This window comes from Kogia breviceps, chromosome 11, assembly GCF_026419965.1.
Source record: "Kogia breviceps isolate mKogBre1 chromosome 11, mKogBre1 haplotype 1, whole genome shotgun sequence".
Taxonomy (NCBI): Eukaryota; Metazoa; Chordata; class Mammalia; order Artiodactyla; family Physeteridae; genus Kogia; species Kogia breviceps.
Genome location: NC_081320.1, coordinates 82,104,105 through 82,120,029, shown reverse-complemented (window position 1 = coordinate 82,120,029; position 15,925 = coordinate 82,104,105). Strand labels below are relative to the sequence as shown.

The following is a 15,925-nucleotide window of genomic DNA, read 5'->3' as shown; positions in this document are numbered from 1 at the left end:
AGAAGGTTTGCAATTAACTTTGCCCAAATCCATCAGAGGACTCACTCTGTGGCACGTTTAGCCTTTTGGAATGTATTTCTAAAATAGTAAGATGTGAAAGTTGAAATTACTCCTTGATTCATGGGCCGCAAAATGGAGGTTGTGTTAGCAGGCATGTAAACAACATTTATCTCATTGAACATCTCCACTAGAGCTCTTGGGTGACCAGGAACATTGTCAATGAACAGTAATATTCTGAAAGGATTTTTTTTTTTTTCTGAGCAGTAGGTCTCAACAATGAGCTTAAAGTATTCAGAAAACCATGTTGTAAGCAGAAGTGCTGTCATCCAGGTTTTGTTCTTCCATTTACAGAGCACAGGCAGAACAGATTTAGCCTAATTCTTAAGGGCCCTAGGATTTTCAGAATGGTAAATGAGCACTGGCTTCAACTTTAAGTTGCCAGCTGCATTAGCCCCTAACAAGAGAGTCAGCCTGTCCTTTGAAGCCAGGCATTGACTTCTCCTCTTGAGCTATGCAAGTCCTAGATAGTATCTTCTAATAGGAGGCTGTTTTGTCTGCATTTGATAACCTTTTGTTTAGTGGAGCCACCTTCATTAATGATTTTAGCTAGACCTTCTGGATAACTTGCTGCAGCTTCTACGTAAGCACTTGCTGCTTCACCTTGCACTCTGATGTTATGGAGACGGCTTCTTTCCTTAAACCTCATGAACCAACCTCTGCTGGCTTCAAACATTCCTTCTGCAGCTTCTCACCTCTCTCAGCCTTCACAGAATTGAAAAGAGTTAGGGCCTTTGCTCTGGATTAGGCTTTGGTTTAAAGGAATATTGTAACTGGTTTGATCTTCCATCCAGACCACTAAAACTTTCTCCATATCAGCAATAAGACTGTTTTCTTTCTTACCATTTATGTGTTCACTGGAGTGAACTTTTAATTTCCTTCAAGAACTTTTCCTTTGCATTCACAGCTTGGGTAACTGACGCAAGAGGACCAGCTTTCCACCTGTCTCTGCTTTTGACATGCCTTCCTCACTAAGCTTAATCATTTTTAGCTTTTGATTTAAACTGAGAGATGTGTGACTCATTCACTTGAACGCTTGGAGGCCACTGTAGGGTTATTAATTGGCCTAATATCAATATTGTTGTGTCTCAGGAAATAGGGAGGCCCAAGGAGAGGGAGAGAGATGGGGGAACAGCCAGTCAGTGGAGCAATCAGAACACACAAAACATTAAGTTTGAAGTCTTATATGCGTGCCATTCATGGTGCCCCAAAACAATTACAATAGTAACATCAAAGATCACTGATCACAGATCACCATAACAAATACAATAATAATGAAAAAGTTTGAAATAATCCAAGAATTACCAAAATGTGACACAGAGACATGAAATGAGCAAATGCTGTTGAAAAAATGGCACCGATAGACTTTCTCAATGCAGGGTTGACACAAACCTTCCATTTGTGAAAAACGTATCTGTGAAGCACCATAAAGTGAGGTACACCTGTACCAAAGAACTGCTTATAATTTTTATCAAGACAGCCTAAAGGACTTGGGAGTTGAGTTTCTTTAAGATTTTTGGCAGAGTACAGTTGACCCTCGAACAACTTCCTTGAACTGTGTGTATAGCCAGATTTTTTTCACTAATTACACACTATAGTGCTACCAGACCCATGGTGGGTTGAATCCACGGATGTGGAACCGTGGATATGAAGGGCAACTGTAAAGTTCTTCGTGAATTTTTGACTGTGTAGGGGTTGGCACCCCCCCAACCCCTGCATTATTCAAGGGTCAACTATACTTCTTTGAAAACAGGTAACTGAAAATTTAGATTTGTTATTTCTCACTTGAAAATGAAGACTTCTAATTTAGAAAAAAATAATATCATTGCTACCACAGTCTATGGATTATAATATTTTAAACCAGTGGTAAAAATCCAGATGTAATATATAATATGTAAAAGTCACTTAAAAACTGTTGCACAAGTTAGTTTCTGCAATATTATGGAAGAACTGCATTAGAAAACATTTTTGACCACAGAGGAAAAGCCAGTATCTAATATGTGATATATCTGGGAAACAAACTAAGAACAAAACAAAACACCTCCAAACAAAAAAATCCAAACTCCAAACAAAACCCCCAAGTTTCATTTAGAAAGCAAGTCAACCATATACATACAAAGAAATTTATATCTGCCTTCTGCAGATATACAAGAAATGCCCCAAGTCAAGCTAGTATTAAAAAAATTGTGAAGAAAGTAAAGAAAGATAGATGGAGATTATTTAAAATGTTCATAAGAAAATTTTAAGACCACAGTCAGTTGTCATAAGAACTTTACACAATTTCAAGAAATCTTCCTTTATGACTTTTGTTGTATGTTCCTTAAAGATCATACAACAAAAGGGTAACGCATCACTATGTGGATACTACTAACAAGTGATTAAACTTATATCCAATGAGGCAAATTTTGACTTAGTATAACTATGGAAGAAATATATTGGCGTCATCTCAGACCCTTTTCGGGATACTCAGTCCACTGTCAGCACACATTTATTGCGTTACTATATTCCAGGCTTTGTTTTGAGGTTCTGAGGACATCCAGACCCTGTCCTCACTGAGCTTACACTCAAGTGTTAACACTGTATGCTCACTGTCAAAACGGAGGAAGATCCAGCCACTTAACTAGGAGATACCTATCCTGAGCAGAACTCACGTAATTCAAGAACTGATATCCATTGGACAGTGTCACGTGATACAATGTGTCAGGAGTTAACACTTTGTATTATCACCGCTGACAGACTGTATAACCAGGTATGGTGCCACTTAAAAACCGATGTGCTCATCTGTGCCAAGTATGCCTCCCCGGGGTCAGGAATAACCCTATCCCCATTCTCTCAAAGGGTAATTTCTCCAAATTTCTACAGGATTTTGCCACATTCACACTACTTCATAGCTCCTGCTTTTACTGATAAAATTGCTTGTTCCCCACCCTGGTGGCACATTAAAATCTATGGGAGGAATTTACTTCAAAAAATATTGATGCCTGGGCCCTAACCCTGGAAGTTTGGTTTAATTGATTCTAATTGGCAGCCAGTGTTGAGACCTTTTTCTTTCTCATTTCCACAACATTTTGTGCTGGCTGGGGTCAACGGTATGGCTCCACTTTCATTTTTACACTATTAGTTCCTTTGCTTCAGAAAGAACTCTCTTTCATGCTAGAATCCTCACGGTTTTTTTCCCCCTCTGAACACTCTCATTTAAAATCTTAAGGGGTGGCCAACAGAAAAATGGACAAAGGACACATGCACGGGCAATTCTCGAAAGAAGAAATACAAACCAACAAACATCTGAGAAAAAACTCAACCTCACTAGTAGTAAAACAGGAGATAACATTTATCACCTTTCAAACCGGCAGTGTGTTGGTTAGTTTTCTAGGAAATAGGCGTTTCTCACATTGCTAGTGGGAGTGTAGTTTAGAACACTTTTTTATGAAGGCAAATTGGCAATATGTTACAAAAATTTTTTTTTTATTTTTTTTTATTTTTTTTTTATTTATTTTTTTTTTTATTTTTTTTTTTTACAAAAATTTTTAAAAATGTTATTTCCCGTGACATAGAAAATTCTACCTCTCCGAATTTCCCGAAGGGAAAAGACACAGTCCAAAAGGTAAGTGTTCAAAGAAGTTCGTCACAGCAAACGGAATCAACTTACAGGTATCAATTTAGGACACTGAATTACTTACCCCCGGGTAATACAGTGGTGATGACAATGCTGTGGCTGACTGTGGTGGCAGGGGAGGAGGCAGGGGGTTACTGAGCTCCTCTTCTGCAGTCATCCCCCCGCCCCCCAAAAGCATGTACTGAGAACACGTCTGCATGCGCTGGGGATGCATAATTGCGTAAGAGGACATAAAAGAGGGGTTACTAGCAGGAGCCAAAGATAAGAGACAAAACAAAACAATCTCACACAATAAACTAGAATAGGAAAAGGAGGGTAAGATGAAGAGTAGGTAGTTTAAAAAGAAATGCAAGATATGGAAAGGAAAAGTGGGACAACTGTTATGGAAAATAATATGGTGGTTCCCCAGAAAATTAGAATTACCATATGATCCAGCAATTCTACTTCTAGGTATATATGCAAAAGAGATGAAAACAAGGACTTGAACAGATATTTGTACACCCATGTTTTGTAGCAGTTATTATTTACAATAGAGCAAAGGTGGAAGCAACCCAGTGTCCATCGATGGGTGAATGGATAAACAAAATGTGGTACCTACACACAGTGGAATGTTACTCAGCCTTAAAAAGGAAGGAAATTCTGACACATGCTACAACGTAGATAAACCTTGAAGTATTATGCTAAGTGAAATAGGTCAGTCACAAAAGGACAAATACTGTATGATTCCACTTACATGAGGTAGCTAGAGAAGTCAAATTCATAGAGAAAAAGTAGAATGGTGGTTGCCAGGGGCAAGGGGGAGGGGGGACAGGGAGTTATTGTTTAAATGGGTACAGAGTTTCAGTTTGGGAAGATGGAAAATTTAAAATTACGGTCCTTTTGAGTTAGCGGTTCTCAACCCTGATGTATATTAAATTTAGAAAGTGATCCAAAAAAACCCCAAAGGGGACTCTGTCCAGCTGGAAGAAACTGACCAGGTGGGGCGGGGCCCCTACTTTTAATTTTTATTTATTTTTTAAAATTAATTTTTATTGGAGTAGAGTTGCTTTACAATGTTGTGTTAGCTTCTACTGCACAGCAAAATGAATCAGCCATACATATAAATATATCCCCTCCCTTTTGTATTTCCCTCCCATTTAGGACACCACAGTGCATTAAGTAGAGTTCCCTGCACTATACAGTATTTTCCCTGCACGGGGTCCCTACTTTTAAATGTTCCCTGCTGCAGCCAGGGTGGCAAAGACCAGCTGTAGGCAAGAGGAGATAAAAGATTTTGATTTTTCTATATCTTAAAAAAAAAAAAAGTTCTGTAAATGGATGGTGATGATGGTTGTATAATACCAATGGTTGTATAATACTTGATACCACTGAATTGTACACTAAAAAAATAGTTAAAATAATAAAATTTATGTTTAGTGTATTTTATCATAGTAAAAAATTGAAAAAAAAAAACCCTCTAAAGGACAATATGAAGTCCTCTGATACAGATAACTGCATAATTTGCTTTTTCTCCCCCCAAGGAAAATGCTCCCTAGTAGCACCTTTGAATACCTTCTTGTCTCTTGAAAATATATGTCAAACTTCTGAAATGCTACTCTAACCTTCACAATAATGTTGTTAGTATTTGAGAGTCAAGAGATACAATTTTTTTTTTTTTTTTTTTTTTTTTTTTGCGGTACGCGGGCCTCTCACCGCTGTGGCCTCTCCCGCCGTGGAATGCTCCGGCCGCGCAGGCCCAGCGGCCACGGCTCACGGGCCCAGCTGCTCCGCGGCACGTGGGATCTTCCCGGACCAGGGCACGAACCCACGTCCCGTGCATCGTCAGGCGGACTCTCAACCACTGCGCCACCAGGGAAGCCCAAGAGATACAATTTTAATCCTGACTCCAACGTATTTCCTGGGGGAGAATCCCTTAATTCTTCCCAGCCTTGTTTCCAATAATTAAAATGAACAGTGTGGAACACAAAAATGAACTCAAGGTTCTTCTTTCCTACTCTAAAAGTCTCTAGTTTCACGGTATTTCTTTAAGTTCCCCAAACATACCTTTGCTACATTATAAATATCTTTGTTACATGGGTGGTAGAGTTTGTGTAGTTTCTGTTTTTAGGTAATACTGGTATACTTAATATCTTCTTAGTTTCATTATCTCCAATAAATAGTTGTGAATTTCCTGAGCTAAATTTGTCATTAATTTCTCCATTACAATTATAAAAGCAAATCAATATTTCTTCTTAAATCTCAAAACCAATTTTGGACTTCTCCCAATTGGGGATTTGACTGCCTTTTAATTATTTGATAATACATATTTTGATTTTTAAGGAATATAATCTTTTTCCCCTGCTAAAAAACATGAAGCGCAGAATTCTTTTGTTCCACAAAATGATATTCTTTCCAAGAACTCCAGTTTCCAGGTCTTATCAATTTGGGAAAGCTGTCAGTAACAGGGTTTGCTCATAAAGGATCAGAGAGCAGATGCTTGACTTATGCCCATTTTGCTTAACAGATGTTTTCAACACTTTTACTCCCTAAGTATTTCTTTAACCTTTAACCTCTTCTTTATCTCTATTACTACTATCCTAGTTCAGGTCTTCACAAACTCTTGTGAAGACCATTGCTTTACCTTTCCAAATGGGTCTCTTGGTCTTCAAGGAGAATGTCTTTGATGCCTTCAAAACATTGCCTTCTTTTACATCTGCCTTGGGCACTGAGAGAGCTATGTGAAATACAAATCTGACCATGTCATTCCTATACTTTGAACACTTCACTGGCTCCCAGGGCCTACAAAATAAAGCCCAAGCACCTTAGCATGGCTGATGAGGTCTTCCATGGACACCTTCCGATGATCAGTGTGCAGTGTGCAGACCCAGGGGTCGCTGTCCCTGGCACACCCTGGCACACCCACATCCATGACTTCGCTCCGCGTGTTCATCCCAACTGGCCAGAATGATTCCTCTTCTTCTTCTTCTTCTTTTTTTTCCCCCCTGGATTAGCACCTGCTTATTTTTCAGGACTTGGCTCAGGAGGCATCTTATCCAGGAACTTTCCCCTGTTCTCCCACAGAACCTGCAGGTACTCAGCACACCATACTACAACGATCTATCTTTGTGTCTGCCTTCTTTGGACTGTAAGTTCCTCAAGAGCAATGACCATGTTATACTAACTGCAGTATCCCTAGCACTTAGCACACTCTCAGTATTTCAGTATTACATACAAGTAATCAAAATACTGGAGCAACGTTCATCACAAAGCTCACTTCACCTTGCTCTCCCTAGAGTGCAGACACTAGGGCACGAAGAGCTGGCCAGGTAATGGATTGCAAAAGGGACTGCTTAGTAATACCAAACAATAGGTGCTCTTTCTTTGTCATACGTAATTTACCTTTTAACATATATTTTCTTTGAAGGGACCAAAATTAGCAAATTTCCCATGAATGATTTCATTTGAATTTAGGGAATTAAGTTGACAGAAACATGTTTAATGAAACATTAAAGATTGATTGGTAACTGATAAGCAACTTTGAAGACCAATTTAAGGAGCAGAAAGAATAATGAAGGATGATATTATATTCCTCTACTATTGGGAGTGCACTGATACTTCTTAGACCAACATTCCTCTGGCTTTTACTTTCCTGAAAAAGTGACTGCCAAAAAGATTTTTCTGTTCTAAATTTGACAAGTCAAGAAGCTTCTGGTGGAAGGCAGGTTAGAGGGTACCGTAATACGTCAAACACATGTAACCTTTTCTAGGTATAGTATAAAATTTTGGCTTTTTTTTTTTAAAAGTAACCTAGGTCCAACATTTCATCCACTTTGGATCGAAAATCTTCTAAATTCACTTATGCCACCTTCCAATTAAAATCTTTTGAGAATTAAGCAATCATTTCCTGACTTGCCAAGGATTAAATTTAGATGCTTGTTTGAACATGAGCCTTACCTCTCCAGCCATCACTTTTAATTGGAGCACGTAAAAAGGATAACACAGGGTTTTAGTTGACATCATAGTCTATTGCCATGGAACTGTAAACATGGGTTTGTATTAAGCTTGTCTCAAAGCAAGTTTTAGGGGTACAGAGAGATGGGAGACAGGAGATAAATTATGTAAAATGGATCCTCTCAATGTTGCAGTGCCCTCAGAGCACAGACCTCAGTGATCTCATCCTGTCTCATGGCTTTAAATACCATCTATACACTGATGACTCTCAAATTCATATCTCCAGCTAGATCTCTCCTCTGAACTCCAAACTCATATATCTGTCTTCTTGACCCCTTCAGCTGGATGTCTAACAGGCATCTCAAATCTCACATGTCCAGCCTGAGCTCCTGATACTGCTCTCTCCCTATGCAACTTGCTCTGTCACAATCTTCTACATCTCAGCACACATCAATTTCCCCTTCCACTTGCAGAGGGCATAGAACTTGGGGTAATCCTTGATCTATCTCATACTCCTCAGCAAATCCTGTCAGCTCTACCCTCAAAATATAATCAGAAGATGCCCACTTCTCCCCACTTGCACTGTTTTCAAGCTACCATCATTTCTTGCCTGGATTATTGTAATTAACTCTGATCTGGTCTCCCTGTTTCTGCCCTTGCAGGTCATATTATGTCACTTGTCTGCTCAAACCCTCCACTGGCCTTTCATTTCATCCAGGGTAGGACCCAATGTCCTTTAACCATCAATTGCCCTCCCTTCTCCCTTATTTTCTTCTTCAGCTACACTGGACTCCTTGTAATCCACTGATAATAAGAGGTCTGCTCCTGCCTCAGGGCCTTTGCATATGCTCTTCTTCTGGTTCTCTGTATGGCTTGCTTCCTTTCTTCCTTTAGGTCTTTACTCAAATCACCTTCTCAGTGAGGCTTTCTGTGGCCAATGATCTAAAATTACTACTTTCATCCCCCTTTCATGCTTTATTCTCCTCAGCATTTATCTAACAGAGTACGTATTTTACTTATTTCTAACTGATACTGTCTGTCTCTTCCACTAGAATGTAAGCTCCATGAGGCAAGGATTTTTTGCTGTGTTCTTCATTGCTGTATCCTCTGCACCTTGGCAAGTCCAGAGGCACATGGTATAAAATCAATAAATATTTGCTGAATGAATAATTTAAAAAATGGGTGACACATGTCATAAGAAATAAAGATTAGTGAAAGCATGATTAACCAAGGTCTAGGAGCCTAACGTCTAAAAAGTCTCATCTGTTGTTGGGTTCTCATGGGAATCTGTCTTTGGAGGAACTTTGACTTAATTTTCCACAAGAACAGACTTGATTTCTCTTATCTTTGCAATGTGGAAATTCGGAGATGATTGTTCAAGGAGGAAGAGAATAATGATAAAATACAGGTGGGTATTAAATAATGTTCATTGTTTGACATGTTGGATGAGCTAATGATTTTTAAAAATTATTAGTACATAGAGCTTACTATTCATAGTGGACTGAAATTAGAAATGAAGAAAGTTGCTCATTGATTGAATTAGCAGTGTCTGGCACACAGTAATGTAATATATAAAGTGAGCTGGACTTGGATGCCATCCAAGAGGGCTTAGTTACTGAAGCAGTTTTATTTCTAAAGTGATTTTACACTATAGGCATGGGTGTCCAGGCTGGTTATGGATAAACTTAGACAGGAAGTAAGGAACAGTAATGACGATACTATCTTTAGACCTGAACATTATAAACCCTTAGCTGTTATTCCTTGCCAGGTTACAAAATAAACACTTAATGAATGCACAGACTATAAGCCCTTAAATGAACTGTACACGAAAAGGGCAATAAATATGAGCCAGAGTTAGAGGTACAATGATATAATGGAAAGATAAAGGTTGAGAAATCTGGGTTCCCACTAACTGGCTGTATGATTTGGGTTCAGTCATTTAACCTCTCTTAATTACCTCATCTGTAAAACGTGGAGGATGGACTGATAGGCTTCAGTGATTCTCCAAGCTCTGTATTATAAGATTTTTTGACTTTAATCACTGTGGTATGCAGAATTATGCCCCACCCCGAGACCAACCCTGACTCAAAGATGTCCACATCCTAATGCCTGGAACTTGTGAATATGTAATGTCACTTGGCAAGGGGGGAATAAAGGCTACTAATAAGCTACCTTAAAATAACGAGATTATCCTGAATTATCCATTTGGGCCCAATGAAATCACAAGGGTTCTTAAAATGTAGAAGAGGGAGGCTGAAGAGTGAGTGTCGGAATGGTGCCATTGCTGGCTTTGAACATGGAGGAAGAGGCCATGACCTAGAATGTGCGCAGCCTCTAGAAGCTAGAAAAGGCAAGAAAAAGATTTCCCTTAGAGCCTCCAGAAAGGAACACAGTCCTACAACTTGATTTTAGCTCAGTGAGACTTGTGTCAGACTTCTGACTTGCAGAATTATAAGTATTAAATTTGTACTGTTTAAGCCATTAAGTTTGTGGTAATTTGTTACAGAAGCAATAGAAAAATAATACAATCATGATATGTACCATAACCAGTGAAGTTGGACCCAAGTTTATCACAGAAGCAGGCTTTTAAATAAAAATCCTATACTCAGGTATTTTGTAAAGATCTTCAGAGGCAGAAGTCATCAGAAAAGAAATCATGAAAAGTTTGTTAGCAAAGTCGTGGGAGAGAATCTATAGGGGAATAAAAGTTTTAATAGTGACTCATATGAAGAATAGAAACCTGGATATCTTATAAAGGAAAGAAAATGGCAAGAGAAGAGAAATTAGAAACGTTATCCAGGGACTTCCCTGGTGGCGCAGTGGTTAAGAATCCGCCTGCAAAAGCAGGGGTCACAGGTTTGAACCCTGGTCTGGGAAGATCCCACATGCCACGGAGCAACTAAGCCCCTGAGCCACAACTACTGAGCCTGCACTCTAGAGCCCGCGAGCCACAAGTAATGAAGCCCACACGCCTAGACCCCGTGCTCCACAAGAGAAGCCACTGCAATGAGAAGCCCGCGCAATGCTACGAAGAGTAGCCCTTGCTCACCCCAACTAGAGAAAGCCTGCATAGCAACAAAGACCCAGTGCAGCCAAAAATAAATAAACAAAATAAATTTATTTTTTAAAAAAAGAAAGGTTATCCACAATGTAAGAGTTTCTTCTCTGGACCTCACTTTACTCATCTATAAACTGAAGAGATTTAGAGATTATAAATAATCTCTAAATTCCTCTACGAAATAAGCTTTTAAATCCTGACAGATGCTAACATGGGCATTTGAGACCCTGCCCTCCCCAGAGTTTGAAGAGTATTCATCTTAGAAAGTACTATAATTATCATTAATGTGTGATGGTCAAGCTTCACAGAAAGCTCTGACTTAGTTTAACAAGAAGGTGACTCTGAATTCTAACCCTGGCATTCTTATTCAGGTAGGGTGCATGGGAAAATTATTTAGCTTTCTTTCTCTTCTGTACTTCACGTATAGAATTATGGTAAAATTTTAGTTAGATGGATTTTCTAAGGAATGAATCATTTTAGATATCTGAAGGTTTATTCCTTTATGTAACTAAACTTTAAGTATATTTGATGGAACTATTTCTAAAATAAAACACGTGCCCCATTTGTATATAAAATTTAATGATTACCGTATTTCCTTTTCTTGAAAAGAGTCATCGCTAGTGACATCAATTACTACAGTGAGCTGTCAGACAGTGATGCTCTAGACAGCAGTCAGCAAACTATGGCCTGCAGGCTGATTTTGTAAGGTATAGTTTTTACATTCTGTACCTGTTAAAAAAATAAAATAAAAAACAATATGTGACCTAGACCAAATGTGGCCCAGAAAGCCTAAAATAATTACTATCTGGCCCTTTGAAGAAAGGTTGGTTGACTCTAGCTCTAGAGAAAGATGTGTAGGCCTCTTCACCAAATGTCCAAAACTGGATTGGACTTTATGTTCTGTCACTAAAGGAAGCACATCTATCTTGGCACAATGTAGCTCAAATATTTGTGGGAAAAAAAAAAGGCTCTTGGTGTTTTTGGGGTTTTTTTGGCCACACTGGCACACCTGTGGGATCTTAGTTCCCTGATCAAGGATTGAACCTGGGCCCGCATCAGTGGAAGTGCAGAGTCCTAAACACTGGACCGCCAGGGAATTCCCCAGGCTCTTGGCATTTAAAACTCTTTTGTTGATACACTCTCCTCACTTCCAAGTTTTTGGTGATTACTAAACCTGCCCCTTGCAGTCTCTCCCCCTTTCTAATTTCCACCTTTCTAATCTCGGTCTGGAAATGAGATAACCTAGTTTATAAACATTTTAAGCAATGTAAGATTAAGTTGGTTATGTGAAGCCCCTAAAACTATTTTCTAAGTAAAAGACAAGTGGTTTCGTGCAGGGATTTGGTGACTTATTCTGATTGTCCCAAGGCCTTTTAATTTAATATTTCCAGGTTCTCGGCTATCCTTTGGAAAAGCAAGGTTGCAGGAGAGATGAAGTCTTACTGTAGTACGATCATTTTTTATTTTTATAATACAAAAATAGCATTATATCTAAAATGCCACTCACCAAAAAATTAAACTGAAGCAACCTGAATTCTTGGGATTTTTTTTCTTTATAATAAATAAACATTGCTTTTACAATCAAAAAAGCCATTTTCATTAAAAAAAAAGATAAATTGGGAAGATCTCTTCATCCAATCTCACTGACCTAACTCAACTATTTTCATCTAGCATATTTTGTTTATTTGATCACTTTTTTTTAATGGTTGTAAATACTATGTTTACGGGTTTTTATTTTGACTCACACTTGGTTTGCCATAGGTAACCTATGGTTACTCTAATACTGAAAAATAAGCGGTAAAGATGAAATGCGGGAAAGCCAACAATCGATACGGTGAAAGATGACCGCCTAAAATTTTGACCTCTGCTCCACTCATTTTATACACGTCCACACGAATAATACCCTATCTGGATAATATTACAGCTCAAAACACTTTAGTTCATTTAGTCTTCAAAACAACGCTGTGAGGAGGGCACATTCTCGGGGGTAAAATGACGTGGCCAAAGTCACTCGGCTAGCCAGAGGAGAGTTCAGCAGCCTGGTCAAGAAAACAGGAGCAGGTCTTTGGAGGTGCTGCTAGTTACACTACAGCTTTCCCTACACCCCAGCCTTTATGTTCCCTCATCTGACAGTTAACGTTTACAAACTCAAACCCTGCCTCTTCTACCCTATCGAGGCACGCTGCGGGCTGGGAAAACCTGGAGCTCACACAAGTCAACACTCTCCATCCCCAAAGCCCCAGTGCCAAGGCAGTGAGAAGAGAGAGTGCAGTCCGCCCTTCGCTCCAGCCGCAGACGCTGCGTGAGGGCCCCGGACTAACCTGACCAGGTCGGTCATGCAGGAGCCCACCACCACCACCGCCGCCGCCGCCACCTTCTCCTGCCACTGCCTCCTGGGTTCCCCAGACGTGGCCATTGCGCAAAGTCGGCGCTCTCCCACCTGGAGGCTGCCCTTTAACCTTTGCCCGACCCTGTAACCAGAGACTCCGCTCCCACACTCCCTAACGACGCGGGCCTTCTGGATGCCCACGCGGGTCGCCCACCTGGATGCCCGAAATAACCCCGCCCACCTACTGCCCCCAGTTCTCCCAGGAATTGTCTCCCTGCACAGCCTCTCGTTACAGAGCCCTCCTAATCGTTCCACGCTCCACGCAGCTCGCCGCGCACGAGGCAGGCGCGGAGGAAGGAACTTTCAGGCACTGCAGGGACGCCCTTCCGAGCGCCAGGCCTGGCGCGGCCGGGGACGCGCACGCCGCCCGGCTCCTGGGCCGCAGAGGGGGCGGGGCGGGGCGGGGCGGGACGTCCGGGGACGCGCACGCATCTGGCCCGCAGTGCGCGCGCAGATTGGTGCGTCGGTCGGGGGCGCGCTCGGGTAACCTGTACCCCCACGTAGTCGCCGGTTACCGATCGGACTAAGTTCCAGGTACCTGGACTGGGGCTGGTGCGGGGAGGTTGGATCCCGAGTCGCACAGGTGGCGCTGAGGACCGTGGTTTAAATATGCCCAGGGCTCGCCTTCTCTTCCTATAGAGAAGGCCCCTGTTCCAAAGATGCCCTGCTCATCTCCATCACGCTGGTCCCCTCAAGAAGGAGCCCCCAAGGCCAGAGGTTGCGCTCTCCACACTTAGCCCGCCCCCTGGTCCCTGAATAAGCTCAGATCCCTCCTTCCCGCCTGATGAGGGAATCATACAGTTTGGGGGAAGGAAGAGCGTCCCCTTTTCGATGTCCCCTTTTAGAGCGGGGTGGTCATTCTTTGGGTTCGAGCCGACTTGTTTTTCTTGAATGTTGCCCCTTGGAGAAATTGCTTCCCCAGTGTAACTCCCCTCGTGCGCTGTATGACGTCGACGTGACGCAGCAGGACGCCACCCCTTTCCGTTCCATGACGTAAGCTGGGCACATGTTTCCGTGTTTGTCATCCCATCTTAATTGCAAGAAACTAGGCGATGCTTTAGACGTCTTTGTATTCCCCAGACTACCCATCAAAGGACCTCATGTGACCCTATCTTGAGGCAGCAGACCCCTGTAAAAATTGTATTTCTGCATTTTCCTTCTGTATGTTATACGTCAAAATCAGGAAATAGAAAATGCACAACTAGCATTCAAGGGAGGCTGGCCACCGTAAAATTTTGACTATCTGGGATCTGTTATTGTGCTTTGATGTGTAAAAGCTACTTCTGGGGGGTGATCTCTCATCCGTGTTCCTGGCTCAAAAGCCAAAGAGCCATCATTTTTAGCTGTTTGGTGACCTCTGATTTTGGAGTCACGTTTTTTTTTTTTTCCTCAGAGAAGTCACAACAGCTACGGTTGAAACATTTTAATGCTGCATGAAATCTTGCACTGTCAAAATATAGTATTATGACTGTTCTGGAAACAAAGACAAATTCATTCCTTCAGGTGTCATTCTAAGGTCATGACAGTTGCTGAATTGGATGGGGTGTTGTCACCTGAAGTATAGTTTGGTTTCTGGAGCAGGTTTGTTCCCTTTAGCATCTGCCTAGTGAATCACTCAGGCCAACTTCAGCAGTAGGCCAACAGTAGTCTAATTTGTTTCTAGTTGTCAAGCAGCCATTAGTTTAAATTCATGACTTTTTGTTCATTTTACTAGATGTATGCATTAAAAGAAACATAAATTCACTTTGATGCTTTTCTCTTTGGTGATTGAAGTTATGTATATTTGAGAAGAAGATGAGTATAGTGGACTTTGAGAGAGATCTGAATTTGAATTCCAGTCCTTCTGCTTGCTAGGTTTGTGACTTTGAACAAGTTACTTAGTCTTGCTGAGCATTAGTTTTCTTATCTGTGAAATGGGAACAATAATAGTAGTCAGAGAACAAGGTAGTTATTGGGAAGTAAATGAAGTTACAGATAGAGATGGATAATATAGTGCCTGATACTAAGTAGATTTTCAGAATGTGTTGGTTCTGTTTCCCTTTTTCATAGAAATGAGAGATAAAATAATAATAGGTATTGTGGGGAAATACATGGAAGAATAATTTTGTAATGTAGATAAGGTCCTTTTGCTTTTTCCAAGATGAGTATTTCTGTTTTGCATATGATCTAGATAAGCATCCTTTCAAGAACTGTGACATCAGTGGGTAGAAATAAAAGTGGAAATGTTGCAGAATAGGAAAAAAATAGACTTCAAAGTGATAATATGGTCTAGTATACTATTCAAAGACAAATTATAAAAGTTATCCATATCATCTTTAAAATGGGAATTCTAATATATGCCTTACCGTCCAGAGTTGTGAAGGTCCACTGCACTAATGTATATGGAAGCTCTTTATAAGTGATAAAGTGTTATGAAAATGTACATGATTTTAATGACTGAATACAGTGCATTAGATGTTTATTCTTATTTTGTGATGAAATATTGCAATGGTGGAGGGAGATCACCTGTTAAGTAGTTGGAAGAGGAGGTCGTTTTATATTTGCAGAAAGTATGATTTGAGTACTAAAGTATAAAGCTTTTTCTGCTTCAGAGGTACTTCTGGGTGTCATCACTATGTAGGGTCACAGTGTTATTATTTTTTGAAAGGTCACTGCAGTCCTACCCTTAATTACTACTCTGAAGTGATTAAAACAGGTACTAGTTTTCAGCGTTTAGCGGGGAGCTGTAAATCCTCATATGGCATAATATATGAAAACTAGAACATCATTTACTTGTAATTGTAACTTACAGGAAATTAATTTGCTTTTGATGTGGGATTATCCTTTCAGATCGAGGAAGAAAATGATCATTTAAATTGACTTATTCACCTCTGAA

The 15,925-nt window shown here is 40.4% G+C and overlaps 2 protein-coding genes across 14 annotated transcripts in view; one reads left to right on the top strand and one right to left on the bottom strand.

The window, feature by feature from the left end:
* Positions 1–13,197, bottom strand: part of RBKS (ribokinase) — a 90,638-nt gene extending 77,441 nt beyond the window's left edge. For 2 of the 7 annotated variants that reach the window (XR_010835598.1, XM_059079507.2), the window contains exon 1: positions 12,983–13,194. Coding sequence is in view for 3 of the 7 variants with exons in the window: in XM_059079507.2 (XP_058935490.1) it covers positions 12,983–13,077 (95 nt within the window). In the remaining 4 variants the exon portion in view is untranslated. Of the gene's footprint in view, positions 1–3,737; positions 3,804–12,982 lie in introns of those variants that run through there. The other 5 variants (XM_067007885.1, XM_067007886.1, XM_067007888.1 and 2 more) reach the window with 5 other exon arrangements.
* BABAM2 (BRISC and BRCA1 A complex member 2) overlaps positions 1–15,925 on the top strand; it is a 512,794-nt gene that overhangs the window by 78,839 nt on the left and 418,030 nt on the right. For 4 of the 7 annotated variants that reach the window (XM_067007882.1, XM_059079503.2, XM_059079505.2 and 1 more), the window contains exon 1: positions 13,416–13,584. The exons of 2 other annotated variants lie outside the window; for them this stretch is intronic. The gene's annotated coding sequence lies outside the window, so the exon portion shown is untranslated. Of the gene's footprint in view, positions 1–13,415; positions 14,044–15,925 lie in introns of those variants that run through there. One more of the 7 variants, XM_059079504.2, reaches the window with a different exon arrangement.